Raw genomic sequence first — 12,115 nt, 5'->3', positions numbered from 1 at the left:
CTGGAAACAATCACCAGTGACCAGTTAGCTCAGGGAAAGAGAAGGGAGGGGAAGGAGGACGGGGAAGCTTCCCCCAAGCCATTCCAGTTACAATGAAGCTGTTAGCAACACAAGTGGAGAGAGCACAAGAAGACTGTCCAGAACATGTGTCACTGGGGTTATATTACCATGCAAATCCTGCCAAATTAACCTGGAGAGTTGTTCACAGAAAACTCAGCACTTGGAGCATTCAACTGCCCGTGATGGGATGGGGAGCAACACATCCTCTTATGGTATGTGCAGCAGGTTCCAGCTTCCTTTCCCTGGCCTCCCTCAGAGGAGGAGTGTAGCATCCTTCCAATAAATTCCATGTTGTCCTTGGCTCTAAAAGATGATATTCCTGATTTCAGTTCAGCTTGACAGATGGTTTGTATTTGCACTGCCCCCAGCTGAGAACTCCAGTGACTGGAGGCATCAGAGGGCTGATAACCACTGAGAATGGTGTCTTCCTAATGCCTTCACCTGCACTGTTCACTCATGAGGGAGGAGCAGGAAAGTACAAATAAACGTGGACCTGACCAAAGGCTGGATGGAAATGCATTTTATTGTCTTCTGAGGTCCATCAGTACCAGGTTAGTGCCATGGCTTTGAGCATGGAGATGTCACAGGGAAATTAAATCCATACATAGTTTGGACTTAAAAAAAACCAAACAGTTAAAACACATTTCTGTCCTCCTGCAGCACTTTACTGAGCAGAGCTGTGCTCTGGGCTGGTTTGGGAGCTCTCAGGACAAAGCCCTGCCTGTGGGAGTGCAGAGGAGGCATCACCACATCTGTGGGCACAGTCCCTGCCTGGCACATCAGCCCTGCACACAGCAGGCTGGCACAGCTGCCCTCAGCACTTGATCCAAGGCTGAGGATATTGAGGGTGGCTCTGTACTCTCTACAGGAAATTTAGGATCAAACCTAAATTTCAGCTCAGAGCTACAGCACTGCTGGGAATGCTTTGTTGTGGGCTCTGCCCATGCCAGGACACCCTGAGGTACAGCCTGAGCCGTGTGTTCTGCTACTGAGATTTCAGGTAGATTCATTTCCCCTTTGTTATTAAATTTTTCTGTAAAATAAAATACCAAATTAAATCGATTTCTGCTTTATTGGGAAGGCTGTAGCAAATAACTCTGAGCTTCTTTGCAGGGACAGCAGTGGGGATGGTTCACTGCAATGCTTGCAGCACGGCCGGGCTGAAGAATCCTTTCCTTGTAAAAGCAGTTGGATTGAACAGGTGAGCAAAAGGAACAGCAGCTCATATCAAATATCTGTACCCAGTGAGCAGACATTGCCCTCAGGCAAAACCTTGTTATCCTGTAGCATGATATCCCCTTTCCATGGAACAGAACTTTCTTGTTTTTCCTCAGCCCTGCCAGAAGCTGACAAGTATTTTTCTCCATTTTTTTTTTTTCCTCTCCAATTCACTTGCACCTGTAGCCACCCCTGGTTGTTTCTCAGGGTGGTACCAGGGCCATGCAGGGCAAGGAGACTGGAAAAACCAATCCTCAGAAGGAAAAGAAAAATTACCTTTTACCTTACAGTGCTTGTGGTGTGGAACAACAGGTACAGCGTGGCTTGAGACAGAACAGAGAGAAACTCCCTCGGGGCATTTGGAATCTCCTTTATTTCCACAGAACACTGAAAATGGTTATATGGGGAGGCAGGGGAACAGCATCCAGCGGGAACACACAGCCTGCAGTGATGAGCAGCACACAGACCCCACTAACAGCGCTACAGAGACCGCGGGGATGTGACGGGATGGAGCTGCCCTGCCCTCCCCTGCCTCTCGCCCGCACCGTGCCGTCCCTCGGCTGCAGTTTTTGGCAATGCCGTGTGACAGGGGATCTGTGCTACCACTTCAGACACCGCTGGAATCACGAGGGAGCCCCGGCTGACCCGGCTGAGCATCAGCTCATGGTCCGCGGGACCTCCGCAGAATCCCGGGGAGGGACCGCGAGGGGATGAGGAGGGACGGGGCGGGGAGAGGACGGTGCTGGCGCTGCCAACTCACACCCAGGCCTTGACCTGAGTGTTCCAGCCCCTGGCACAGCCACAGGGACCTCCCCCCTCGTAGCGGCACCACCTGCCCCCCTTGTACACGGCCAGGCTGTAGGGCTGGAAGCACATGAAGAGCCGCAGGCGCCGGGCCAGGCTGCAGTAGATGGCCATGGCCACCACGATGAGAGGGGACATGATGACAAAGCCCAGGATGATGAGGGCAGAAGAGCTGTTGTCATCCAGGATGCTCTTGCAGTAGCGGGCAGATGAGTGCAGGACCTGGGGGGGAGAGTGAGATAGAGCTTAGAAACACAGAGCCACTGAGAGTGGAAAACACCTCCAAGATCATCCAGTCCAACCAGTAATCCACACTGCCAGAGCCACAGAGCCACAGAGCCACTGAGAGTGGAAAACACCTCCAAGATCATCCAGTCCAACCAGTAATCCACACTGCCAGAGCCACAGAGCCACAGAGCCACTGAGAGTGGAAAACACCTCCAAGATCATCCAGTCCAACCATTAACTCACTGCCAGATCCACCCCTAAGCACCACATCTGCAGCTTCTCACAGGTCTGGTGGTGGGTGGGAACCCTTGAATTCCTGGTGCTTTCACACAAAAACACCTCTTCCCTCTCTCTGAGCTGAGCTCAGCACACTTCAGGCTGCGCTAGGTGATGACATCACATCTTAATCAAGATTGCAATTATTCCAGCATCGCTGGGGGACAAGGACACTGCACACTGATCCTGAAGCAGGAAACACTAATCTTTATTGAATCATCAAATAGCATTTGATGGGCAGCAAAAGGCCTCCTGGTGCTACATCCATGTGTGTGGAAATTACAACAGAGTAAATAAAAACACAGCAAGATGTGAGATCCTGCAGACAGAGCTTGGTCATTCCATAGCTGCTTGCTGGCTGGAGACCCTCCAGACCCCTGTCCTGGAACAGACCCTTTGTATTCTGTCCTCTGTACACACTGGACTCATTTCTGCCTCTGAGCATCTCTTGGCACTGAAAAACCTGCCAGAAAAGACCATTCACTCCATTTGCTTCAAAGCAAAGACCAACTGGGCCTCGCTGAGTGGTATTTAAAGCCCTCCTTTCGTGCTGGCAGCAGCAGAGCCGAGCTGAGCACTCAGTTGTTGTGCATTAACAAAGGCTGCAGGCAGCCCCCACGTCCCCAGACTTCTTTCCTTTTTCCCTGTCCTTTCAGCAGTAAAAGAAACACAACCCATCATACTGCAAAAAACCAACAATAAATCCATCTAATGGACCTGCAGTGCAGAAATCAGCCTCTGGCTACCAGGAAGGCACTGAAAGGCCCAAAGACAAAAGGACTGCTCTTGTGAAGCCAATTGCCACAATCCCTTGCTATGACTGTATTAAAAAAAAGCCTGTGTTAAAAGACTCCTTGTGGCTTCCAGCAACACAGGGGCTTTCACTTCTGTCTATTTGGCTGCACTCAAAAACCTTTTGCATCTCCTGAAAGCCTTTGGCTGTGCCTGCAAAGGAGAACTTGAGGTTTTCCAAGGTGAGGGAAGCTGGAAGGGGCAGTTCTGGGAGCCAGTTCTCATCTTTTTTCTTTTTTTCCCATTTTCAGTCCAATTTGAAGCCAATAAATTCTGACTTATGAAACAGTCATATTGAGCTGGTCTAACAGTTAATGCCTGCAAGGGAAGCAGGAGAACTGCTTTTTCACCTCCATGTTTGGTCAAGTGATCCTAAAAATATTTATAGGAATATACCAAGAAGAAATTTGTAAGGAAATAATGCAATCCAGAGCACAGCAAACAACTGGAAGAACCACACATGCAGCCAGAGCCTTTATGGGCAGAGGGGGCTCATTTTGGGTGCACAGCATACTTAGGAACACATCTGAATGTTAGACTGGCATAAGAAGGGGATTAAATATTCTGCCAGACTTTATTAATTCTATCTTACTTAAACAGAAAGCAGCAAAGCCTTCCAGAGCCCAGGCAGGACTGTGAGTTACAGAGGAGTTCAGGTTGGCAGCTCTCAGTCACAGACAAGAGAGAAATGTTGTGACATTAAAATGCAAACGGCATTTTAATCAAAATCAAGCTGGGGAGGGTGTTCACCTCACCTGGCACTGCTGCTTGGTGTTTCCATGGGGACACAACTTTATTGCCCAATCAAGCTGCCATTTCCCACAGTACCTGTTCTTGTCAGCCCAGATTCTACACATACCCCCCTTAGGAAAAAAATCTGTCCAGGCACACACCCCTTATGAAAACAAAGCCAAAGCTTGGGGAGTCTCACCTTACCTTTACAGACACTGCTCAAATAAACCCTCAGGGATGGCCCTAAAGCGGTTGGGAGCAGCCAGAGGGAGCGAGGCTTTCTTACCTGGGAGTGGCACTGGAAGCCAAAATAAACCACCACGATGGTGGGGAGCAGCACAACGGTGAAAATAACGAACATCAGGAGCAAATTAATGAGAAAGACCAAGGAGTTCATGGTGCCTATGACCAGGGTCCACGCCAGGCAGCACCAGGGATTGCGTTGCTCCCTGGGCAGGAGCTGGTCATCCATGTCATAGGGTGGGAGGCCAGGGATCATCCGAGATTTTTCTGAGGGGTTTTCTGCTCCAAAGTCCTCGGTGTCCTGGGCAGACATTCTTCAAGGAGATCAGTCAGCCCACGCTCTTATCCAAAATGGTTTCTTTGCTTTCGGAAGCAATTTGCAAAGGCTTTTTCTGCCTCTTCCACACGTGGACAAGAACCCTTAATCAGAGATCATTATGAAGCAAGGAAGGAAAGGTGTCTTTCCTTCCTTCTTTTCTTTGCCCCCTGCTTCCTCAGGACCTCACCAGTACAGGTTGTTTTCTTGAGGTGGTTTCCCAGCAGTGTCCCAACCTCAGATCCAAGTAAATCTGGCTGCTGGAAGTTTGGCAGTAGTTATTACCTTGGTTTAGAATCCAGAGTTCTACTGAATTTGCTGTTGTTCTTCCCAGGATTATGATCCCAGGAGGTCCCAAACAGTTGCTGTCTCAGCTGCTCAGTTCCAGAAGGTGACTGGCTTTAGTGTCCTCCTCCTCCACCTTTGAGCACTGCTGGTTCTTAGGAATATCAGGCTTGGGCACTGACAGACCCTTCCTAGTCTTCAAACCATCTTTCCATGCTCTTCACCCCGTAACCATGTAAATATTCCTGCTCAAGCCTCACCCAAATGAGGTGACCAGTGAAGATAAAGAGCAGGAGCTGTTTCTCCCCTCTCTGGAGTCCTTGCCCACGCGGTGCAGACCTGGGAGCGGAGATGGGAGCGGTGTGTGGTGTCACTGCTCTCAGCTCTCTGCGCTCACAGACACTCAAACCCAGGCAGTGTCGTCCCTTCTGAGCCAGCTCTCAGCTTTGCAACACTGCTTTGTTTACAGAACAGGCTCAGAAGCTGCTCTCTGTGCTGGCCAATCCTTCACATCTGTCTCACCAGGGATGTGATTGAGCACTCAGCACCCAAGAGCCACACTCGAACCATCCATCCCCAGGGAAAGATGGTCCCTCTCCAACCTCAATTATTCTGCCTCTGATTCATTTTCTAAAATTCCTCTCTAGATTAAAAAAATCTCAGAGAAATTGATAACAATGACTGTATACCTCAGAAATCATCTGTGCCCTGCAGTCATCACTGTTACTGATTGCAGAACATATTGATATTCTTGTAGTGAAGGCACAGCAATTATCAATTATTTAATCTGCCTCATATGATCACTTTTATTTAAGAATTACAGTGGCATCTGCATGTTTATGTAGCCTTTTAGATACAGCCATGATAATAAGAGAGAGAGATTAAAAAAACACAGAGAGAAACAACCTTTAAAACAGACATCAGAGCATGAAAAGTCCATTTTCATCATGTTCCTTCACATGGCTCCCAGGGGAGGTTGCAGGCCACTCAAGCTGCAAAATGTGAAATTTCTTCACAGGTCTGTCCAGACATCCAGAGGGAAATAACTGCTGAATCCAGCCTGCCTTCAGTGCTGAGAGACAGTGTTAATAAAGCCTGAATCTGTGCAGGAAACCAGATGGTGTTGGGTGTAATAAATGTGACAAGTGGCACGGAGGCAGTGAAAGAGTCCCAGTATTTACTCTGCCATCTAAAAGCTGCTGATTTAAAGATGTAATATTTTTTCAAGCTTGATTTATGCCTTCTAAGAGGAAAAAGGACAAGTCACACAAAGAACCCGACACAAAACTATGGGAAGAACAATTGAGGTTAGGCTTAAACCATGGAAAGATGAGCTTGGTGCTGGGCAACTCAAAATCCTACAGCTGGTTTTACCATCTGGTGAGGGCACAGTGGGGTAGTACAGCACAAAGCTCCTTAACTAGTCATAAAAATGCCATAAATTCTAAAAAGCTCTGCTAAATCCAGTGAAACTTTCCAAAGTTCTTTTGCTGTAATGAAAACACATTTTAACCTGTGGGAGGTCTGTAAATTTATTTTCCTTTGGAGAAAAAAAATTCAACACATGCAGATTCTAAAGATTCTTCTGATAGTGTTAAACAAATCCCAGTGATAGTAAGAGAGATTGCCCAAGCCTCTAATTCTGTGAAATTTCCACTTCCTTAATAAGCACCTGCCCAGAAATGGGAAAGATATCTGGATGATGGAGCAATTCCTACCAGGAGCATCATTGCTTTGAAATGCTGGAACTGATTAAAGAGGATCAGACAAATTCATTAGTTCTCTGACGCCAAGGACTGCTGCTCCAAAGGAATAATTTTCTGGCAGCACCATCTTGTGGTTTGCTACAGCTCATAAATTTTTATTTTATGTCTCACAATCTCTTACACACGGGACGGTTCTACCCAGGCTGGAATCGTCCCAGTCACTGCAAAGAACACCAAATCTTTGCACGGGGCTTTAGCGTTGCTGGTTTGGGCACTTGTTGGAGTTACAAAGCCCAGAAGCACAGAGATGAGAGGACAGAGTCTTAAACTGCGCCAGGGGAGGTTTAAATTGGACATCAGGGAGAATTTCATCATAGAAAGGGTGGTCAGGCCTTGGAAGGGGCTGCCTAGGGAGGTTTGGAGTCCCCACTCCTGGAGGTGTCCAAGGAAGGACTGGACGTGGCACTCAGAGCTCTGGGCTGGGGGACAAGGTGGGCATCGGGCACAGGGGGGATCCAGGGCTGGGAGGGCTTTTCCAACCTCGGTGATCCTGGGATTCTGTGAGAGCGGACAGGGCAAGGCGCGGGGAGCGGGGCCGGGAGCCGGGGGGGGCGGAAAGGCCGGGGAAGGACCGGGAAAAGGGCTGGGAAAAGGATCGCGGGAAGGACCGGGGCAAGGATGGCAAGGATCGGAGGAAGGGCCAGGAGAAGGACCGGGAAAAGGATCGGGGGAAGGACCGGGAGAAAGACGGAGGAAAGGATCGGGACAAGGATCAGAGGAAGGGCAGGAGGAAAAGCCGGGGGAAGGACCGGGGAAGGGTCAGGGAAAGGACCGAGAGAAGGTCCGGGGGAAGAGCCGGGAAGGACCGGAGAAAGGACTGGGAGAAGCATTGGAGAAGGATCGGGGGAAAGGCCAGAAAGGACCGGAGAAAGGACTGGGAGAAGGACTGAGGAAGGATCGGGGAAGAGCCGGGAAGGACCGGAGGAAGGACTGGGAGAAGGACTGAGGAAGGATCGGGGAAAGAGCCGGGAAGGACCGGAGGAAGGGCCGGAAGAAGGACCGGGAAAGGGCAGGGGGGAGCAGCGGCGGAAGGAGCGGGGAGCGATCGGCAGAGGGACCGAGGGCAGGGCCGGGGAAGGCTCGGGGCCGGCTGAGGGGCAGGGCCGGGGAAGGCTCGGGGCCGGCTGAGGGGCAGGGCCAGGGAAGGCTCGGGGCCGGCTGAGGGGCAGGGCCGGCGCCGAGCCCGCCCCGGAAGGCTCCATCGCAGCCATGGTGGTGCTCAGCGCGGCGCGGTGGCTCCGCAGCCGCCTCACCGACCGCTTCTGGAGGAAGCTGGAGGTGCTCAAGTACGCGCGGGTGAGTGCGGGCCCTGAGCCGCCCTCCCAGCCCGGACCCACCGGCCTGTGCTCCCCCTCCCCGAGCCCCCCGGGTGTCCCAGCCCTTCCCCGGTCCCTGCGGCGCTCCCGAAGCTGCGGCTGCTCCATCCCTGGGAGTGTCCAAGGCCAGGCTGGAGCGGGCTTGGAGCAGCCCGGGCTGGTGGAAGGTGTCCCTGCCCATGGCACACTTCAAGGCCTGTTCTCACCCAAACCGTTCTGTGATTGAGTCACGCCAATTTAACGTGTTCTATGTGTAAATTGATCTCTATTTGGTTAAATCCATAAGCGCATCTGGTACTTGTGCTGCAGCACAGCACGTCTGTGCATGTGCATGAGCAACAGCAAGAATCCTGAGAAGGAGGAAGAAATAAAAGCACTGTGACAAGATCAGTCTGCAAATCCATCGTGCTGTAGGCCGGTGTTGATTGTGGCTTTTTTTGTTGATTTTTTTTTTTTTTTTAACTGGTCAAAGGAGCTGCTTTTTGAAAGGGGAAAGAGGCTGCTGCACAATGTGACTTCAGCTGAAGTTCAGGCTACTGAACCTCTCAAGGGCATCCTGGGAGGTGTAGTACATCTTGCTGTAATATTGAGGTAGAAAATGTTGAAGGAAGTGGGATTGTCTTGGTTTTGTAGCACCTAAGCTGCCCCCCTTACCAGTGGTAGTTATTTCTGCCTGCTTCCTCCTCACTTTAGGTGGGTGTCAGTGGTACCTCCAGTAAACTCCTTTTGTTATACTTTCTGTTTGGGTGACTTTTTGATATATCTGAGGCTCCTCTTCGCACAAAGGGGGCAGCTCAGGAAGGAGAATGAATGTGTGAGTTTAGGGTTGGGTGAAAGCACTGGCAATGATTTTGTGGTTGCTTCCTGGAACCACAGCCCAAAGTAAGGTCTGGTTTTGGCTCCATGCTGGACCAACATTTTCTAGCCTGCTCCAACTTTTCAACCTTACATTTCCCATGCTATAAACCAAGGAAAGAATACTTTCCTTACACGCCAGCTGAAGTGAAGTGTTCAGTGATCCTTGCTGTGGAGAGCTGTGAAATGCCAGTGAGCTTATATTGGTGTTACTGGAGGGTTTGACAGCCTTAAACGTAACGGGAACATCCTGCTTTTGTTCCAGCATTTTCGTGGGAGGAAGAACCGCTGCTACAAGCTGGCAGTGAGGAGCGTTCGCAGGGCGTTCGTGAAGTCCACCAAGGCCAGGGCAGAGAAGAAGAGAGTCCTGAGAGCGGTAAAGAGCAACACGTTGGGTGTAAACATGAAAACGGGAGAAAGGCAGAAGTAAAACTGCCATCTTCCTTACTAGGGGGGGTTCCCCCAAAACCAGTCAGTGAAATAGATGTGTTCAAAGTAAGGATTCTCAGTCCCCGTGTGGGCTGGAGTGGCTCGTTCAGAAGTTCATATGTGCGTGTGATGCACTGGGGAGGCTGTGGGTCTCTGGTGACCAGTGGCAGGACCTGAGGAAACGGCTGGAGCTGTGTCAGGGGAGGGTTACATTGGGTATCAGGAAAAGGTTCTTCCCCCAGAGGGTGATTGGGCACTGGACAGGCTCCCCAGGGCAGTGGGCACGGCCCCAAGGCTGCCAGAGCTCCAGGAGGGTTTGACAACACTCTGAGCAACAGGGTGGGATTGTTGGGGTGTCTGTGCAGGGCCAGGAGTTGGACTGGATGATCTTTGTGTGTCCCTTCCAACTCAGGATATTCTGTGATTCTATGAAAATGTTGTATTTAGTGTGAGCAGACCAGCATGGCAAAAGAATTACTTTTAAAGTATTTTATCACTCAAGATGTTAATTTTTACCCTTTCAGCTCTGGATCACAAGGATTGAAGCAGCTTCCCTTGAACACGGTTTGAAGTACCCAGTCTTCATAAGCAACCTGGTTAAGGTAAGGATGGGGCTTGGAGAATAATTACTTACTAATTCTAGTGATGAAAGGCCGCCTGCTTGTGAAAGCAGTTTCATTCACTTCAGGAATTAAGTTCTGCCCTAAACCTGTTTCTCTTCCTTACATGCATCATCCCCTTTTATCCTGGTGAACGTTGTGGCTCTACACCTTGTTCTGTCCCCAAAACTCTTACTGAGCATCTTAAGAATGAGACTTGTAAAATGCTCTTATGCTGTTGCTACTGTGGGCATTAAGTGACAACTTGCTTTCCTTTTACTTGAAGAAATTTAGAAGAAGTTTAAAAATACAAAGCTTGGAATAGAAAAAATAACACCCTAAGAAATCTGTATTCTCTTCACTGACTTCGTGCATTGCTGAGCACGGACAGTGCAGAGAGCTGGTGCCATTGTCCCTGTTCTTAAACATTCTGGGAATTGGTTTTAATTTGTTGATACAGCTTTTAATGTGTTGAGAGTGGTGGTTTTAATTTCAACTTTAATCGGTTTTCATTTGTTGATACTGTTTTTAATTTGTTTGAGCTGAAACAAATGCCATGGGTTAACCTGGAACACATGGCCTGGAGCAAAATAAGAGATTCTTCTTCAGCTCTTGGTTTCTACCAGAAAAACTTAGGAAACAGGTTTTACACAGTGGCTTAATGAGATACCCATGGCCAAGTAGTCATGTGTGACGGTCTTTAACAATTCCAAAATTATACAGGGTAGAAGAAAGGTAATTTGCCTTAAGACCTCAGGTATTAAGCACTAAGAATGTTTAATGAAATTTAATGAAGAGTGTTTATATATATAAACAATAAAGTGTTTATTATATTTAATAAAGTGTGATTAAGCATTGCAGTGTTGATCCTAAAAATTACAGGACTTAACCAACAAATTTTCTTGCATTTAGTCCCAGGTGGAGCTGAATAGGAAAGTGCTCGCTGATCTGGCTATTTATGAGCCAAAGACCTTCAAGTCCTTGGCTGCTTTAGCCCAGAGGAGGAGACAAGAAGGATTCCTGGCTGCCCTGGGAGATGGAAAAGAACCAGAAGGGATATTTTCACGGATTGTGCGTCACCACTACTGATATCAAAGAGTCTGTATATATGTGTTATAAACAGGGATGGGATTGCAAAGTAAACCTGCTCTGTGACTGCTGCTAAGATGGAAAATATGGGACAATATCCTCTAAGGATGGTTCCAGCAGGATGAGGTGGGTCTGGGTGTGAAGCTTCACCTTGGTGGCTTTATCTTGTGTTGTTGTCACTGAAACCTGTTAAATTAAAAGCACCATTCAATGTTAGCAGTCAGGCCATGCAAGAACACACATAGCCTGTTCTCTTAATAACTTAATAAAGATATTTTTTCGGTAACTTTGGAAAAAAACTCATTTATGTGGTGAATTCTGGCGCTGCACAGCAAAAACCCAGCCGGGGTGGGGGAGTGTGTTGACCCTAACACGTGGACCTCAGTGGCCAGTGTGTTAAGGACACAAGGACACATACAGTCTGCTCTTTTAAGGACTTAATATAGGGGGTTTTTTTTTGGTAACTGGCTAATGGAAAAAACAATATGTGTGTTGAATTCTGGCGCTGCGCAAGGGAAAACCCAGCCCGGAGGCACAGAGGACATCGACCCTCGCACGTGGACCCTGTGTGTTGAGGACACAAGGACACACATAGTCTGTTCTTTTAAGGACTTAATCAAGGCCTTTTTGTTTGGTAACTGCTATGGGGAAATAATATGGGGAAATAATTTGGTGAGTTCTGGCTCTCCATGGGGAAAATCCAGCCCTGGCGACCCTCGCACATGGAACCCAGCGGCTGCTGTGTTAAGGACACAAGGTCACAGAAGAACTTAATAAAAGAGGGGGGTTGTGGCAACTGTTGCTGGGAAAAATAGTATGTTTTGGGGTTTTTTGTGTGCGTGGTGAGTTCTGGCTCTGCACGGGGAAAACCCAGCCTGGGTAGGGGGGGAGAGGGCGGGGGCGGGACATCGACTCTCGTGCATACGAACCGCGGCGGCCGCCGCGCTAAGGACACACGGGCACATACAGTCTGTTCTAACATTTAACTTAATTGACTTAACATTTTGACCGAATAAACACATCTTTCCGGTAACCGCTCTGCGCAAACAGCGACAGGGCCCGCCCCGCCTCTGAGGGCGCCGCCCCCCCTGCCCCCGCCCTGCTCGG

The 12,115-nt window shown here is 49.1% G+C and overlaps 2 protein-coding genes across 2 annotated transcripts; one reads left to right on the top strand and one right to left on the bottom strand.

The window, feature by feature from the left end:
- Positions 1–1,631: 1,631 nt before the first annotated feature.
- TMEM88B (transmembrane protein 88B) lies at positions 1,632–5,474 on the bottom strand. The gene is made up of 2 exons (XM_027728779.2): positions 4,397–5,474; positions 1,632–2,304 (listed from the first exon to the last, which is right to left on the bottom strand). The coding sequence occupies exons 1-2, from the start codon at positions 4,664–4,666 to the stop codon at positions 2,035–2,037; spliced, it is 540 nt and encodes a 179-aa protein (XP_027584580.1). The 5' UTR covers positions 4,667–5,474; the 3' UTR covers positions 1,632–2,034.
- A 2,392-nt stretch (positions 5,475–7,866) lies between these two features.
- On the top strand, positions 7,867–11,294 carry MRPL20 (mitochondrial ribosomal protein L20). The gene is made up of 4 exons (XM_027728781.2): positions 7,867–8,016; positions 9,157–9,267; positions 9,845–9,922; positions 10,832–11,294. Exons 1-4 carry the CDS (start codon positions 7,930–7,932, stop codon positions 11,006–11,008), a joined length of 453 nt encoding a protein of 150 aa, XP_027584582.1. The 5' UTR covers positions 7,867–7,929; the 3' UTR covers positions 11,009–11,294.
- Positions 11,295–12,115: the final 821 nt, after the last annotated feature.

The sequence above is a fragment of the Pipra filicauda genome, unplaced genomic scaffold (genome assembly GCF_003945595.2).
Source record: "Pipra filicauda isolate LSUMZ 115617 unplaced genomic scaffold, ASM394559v2 scaffold87_size3191425_pilon, whole genome shotgun sequence".
Lineage (NCBI taxonomy): Eukaryota > Metazoa > Chordata > Aves > Passeriformes > Pipridae > Pipra > Pipra filicauda.
This window is presented reverse-complemented; position numbering and strand designations above follow the sequence as displayed.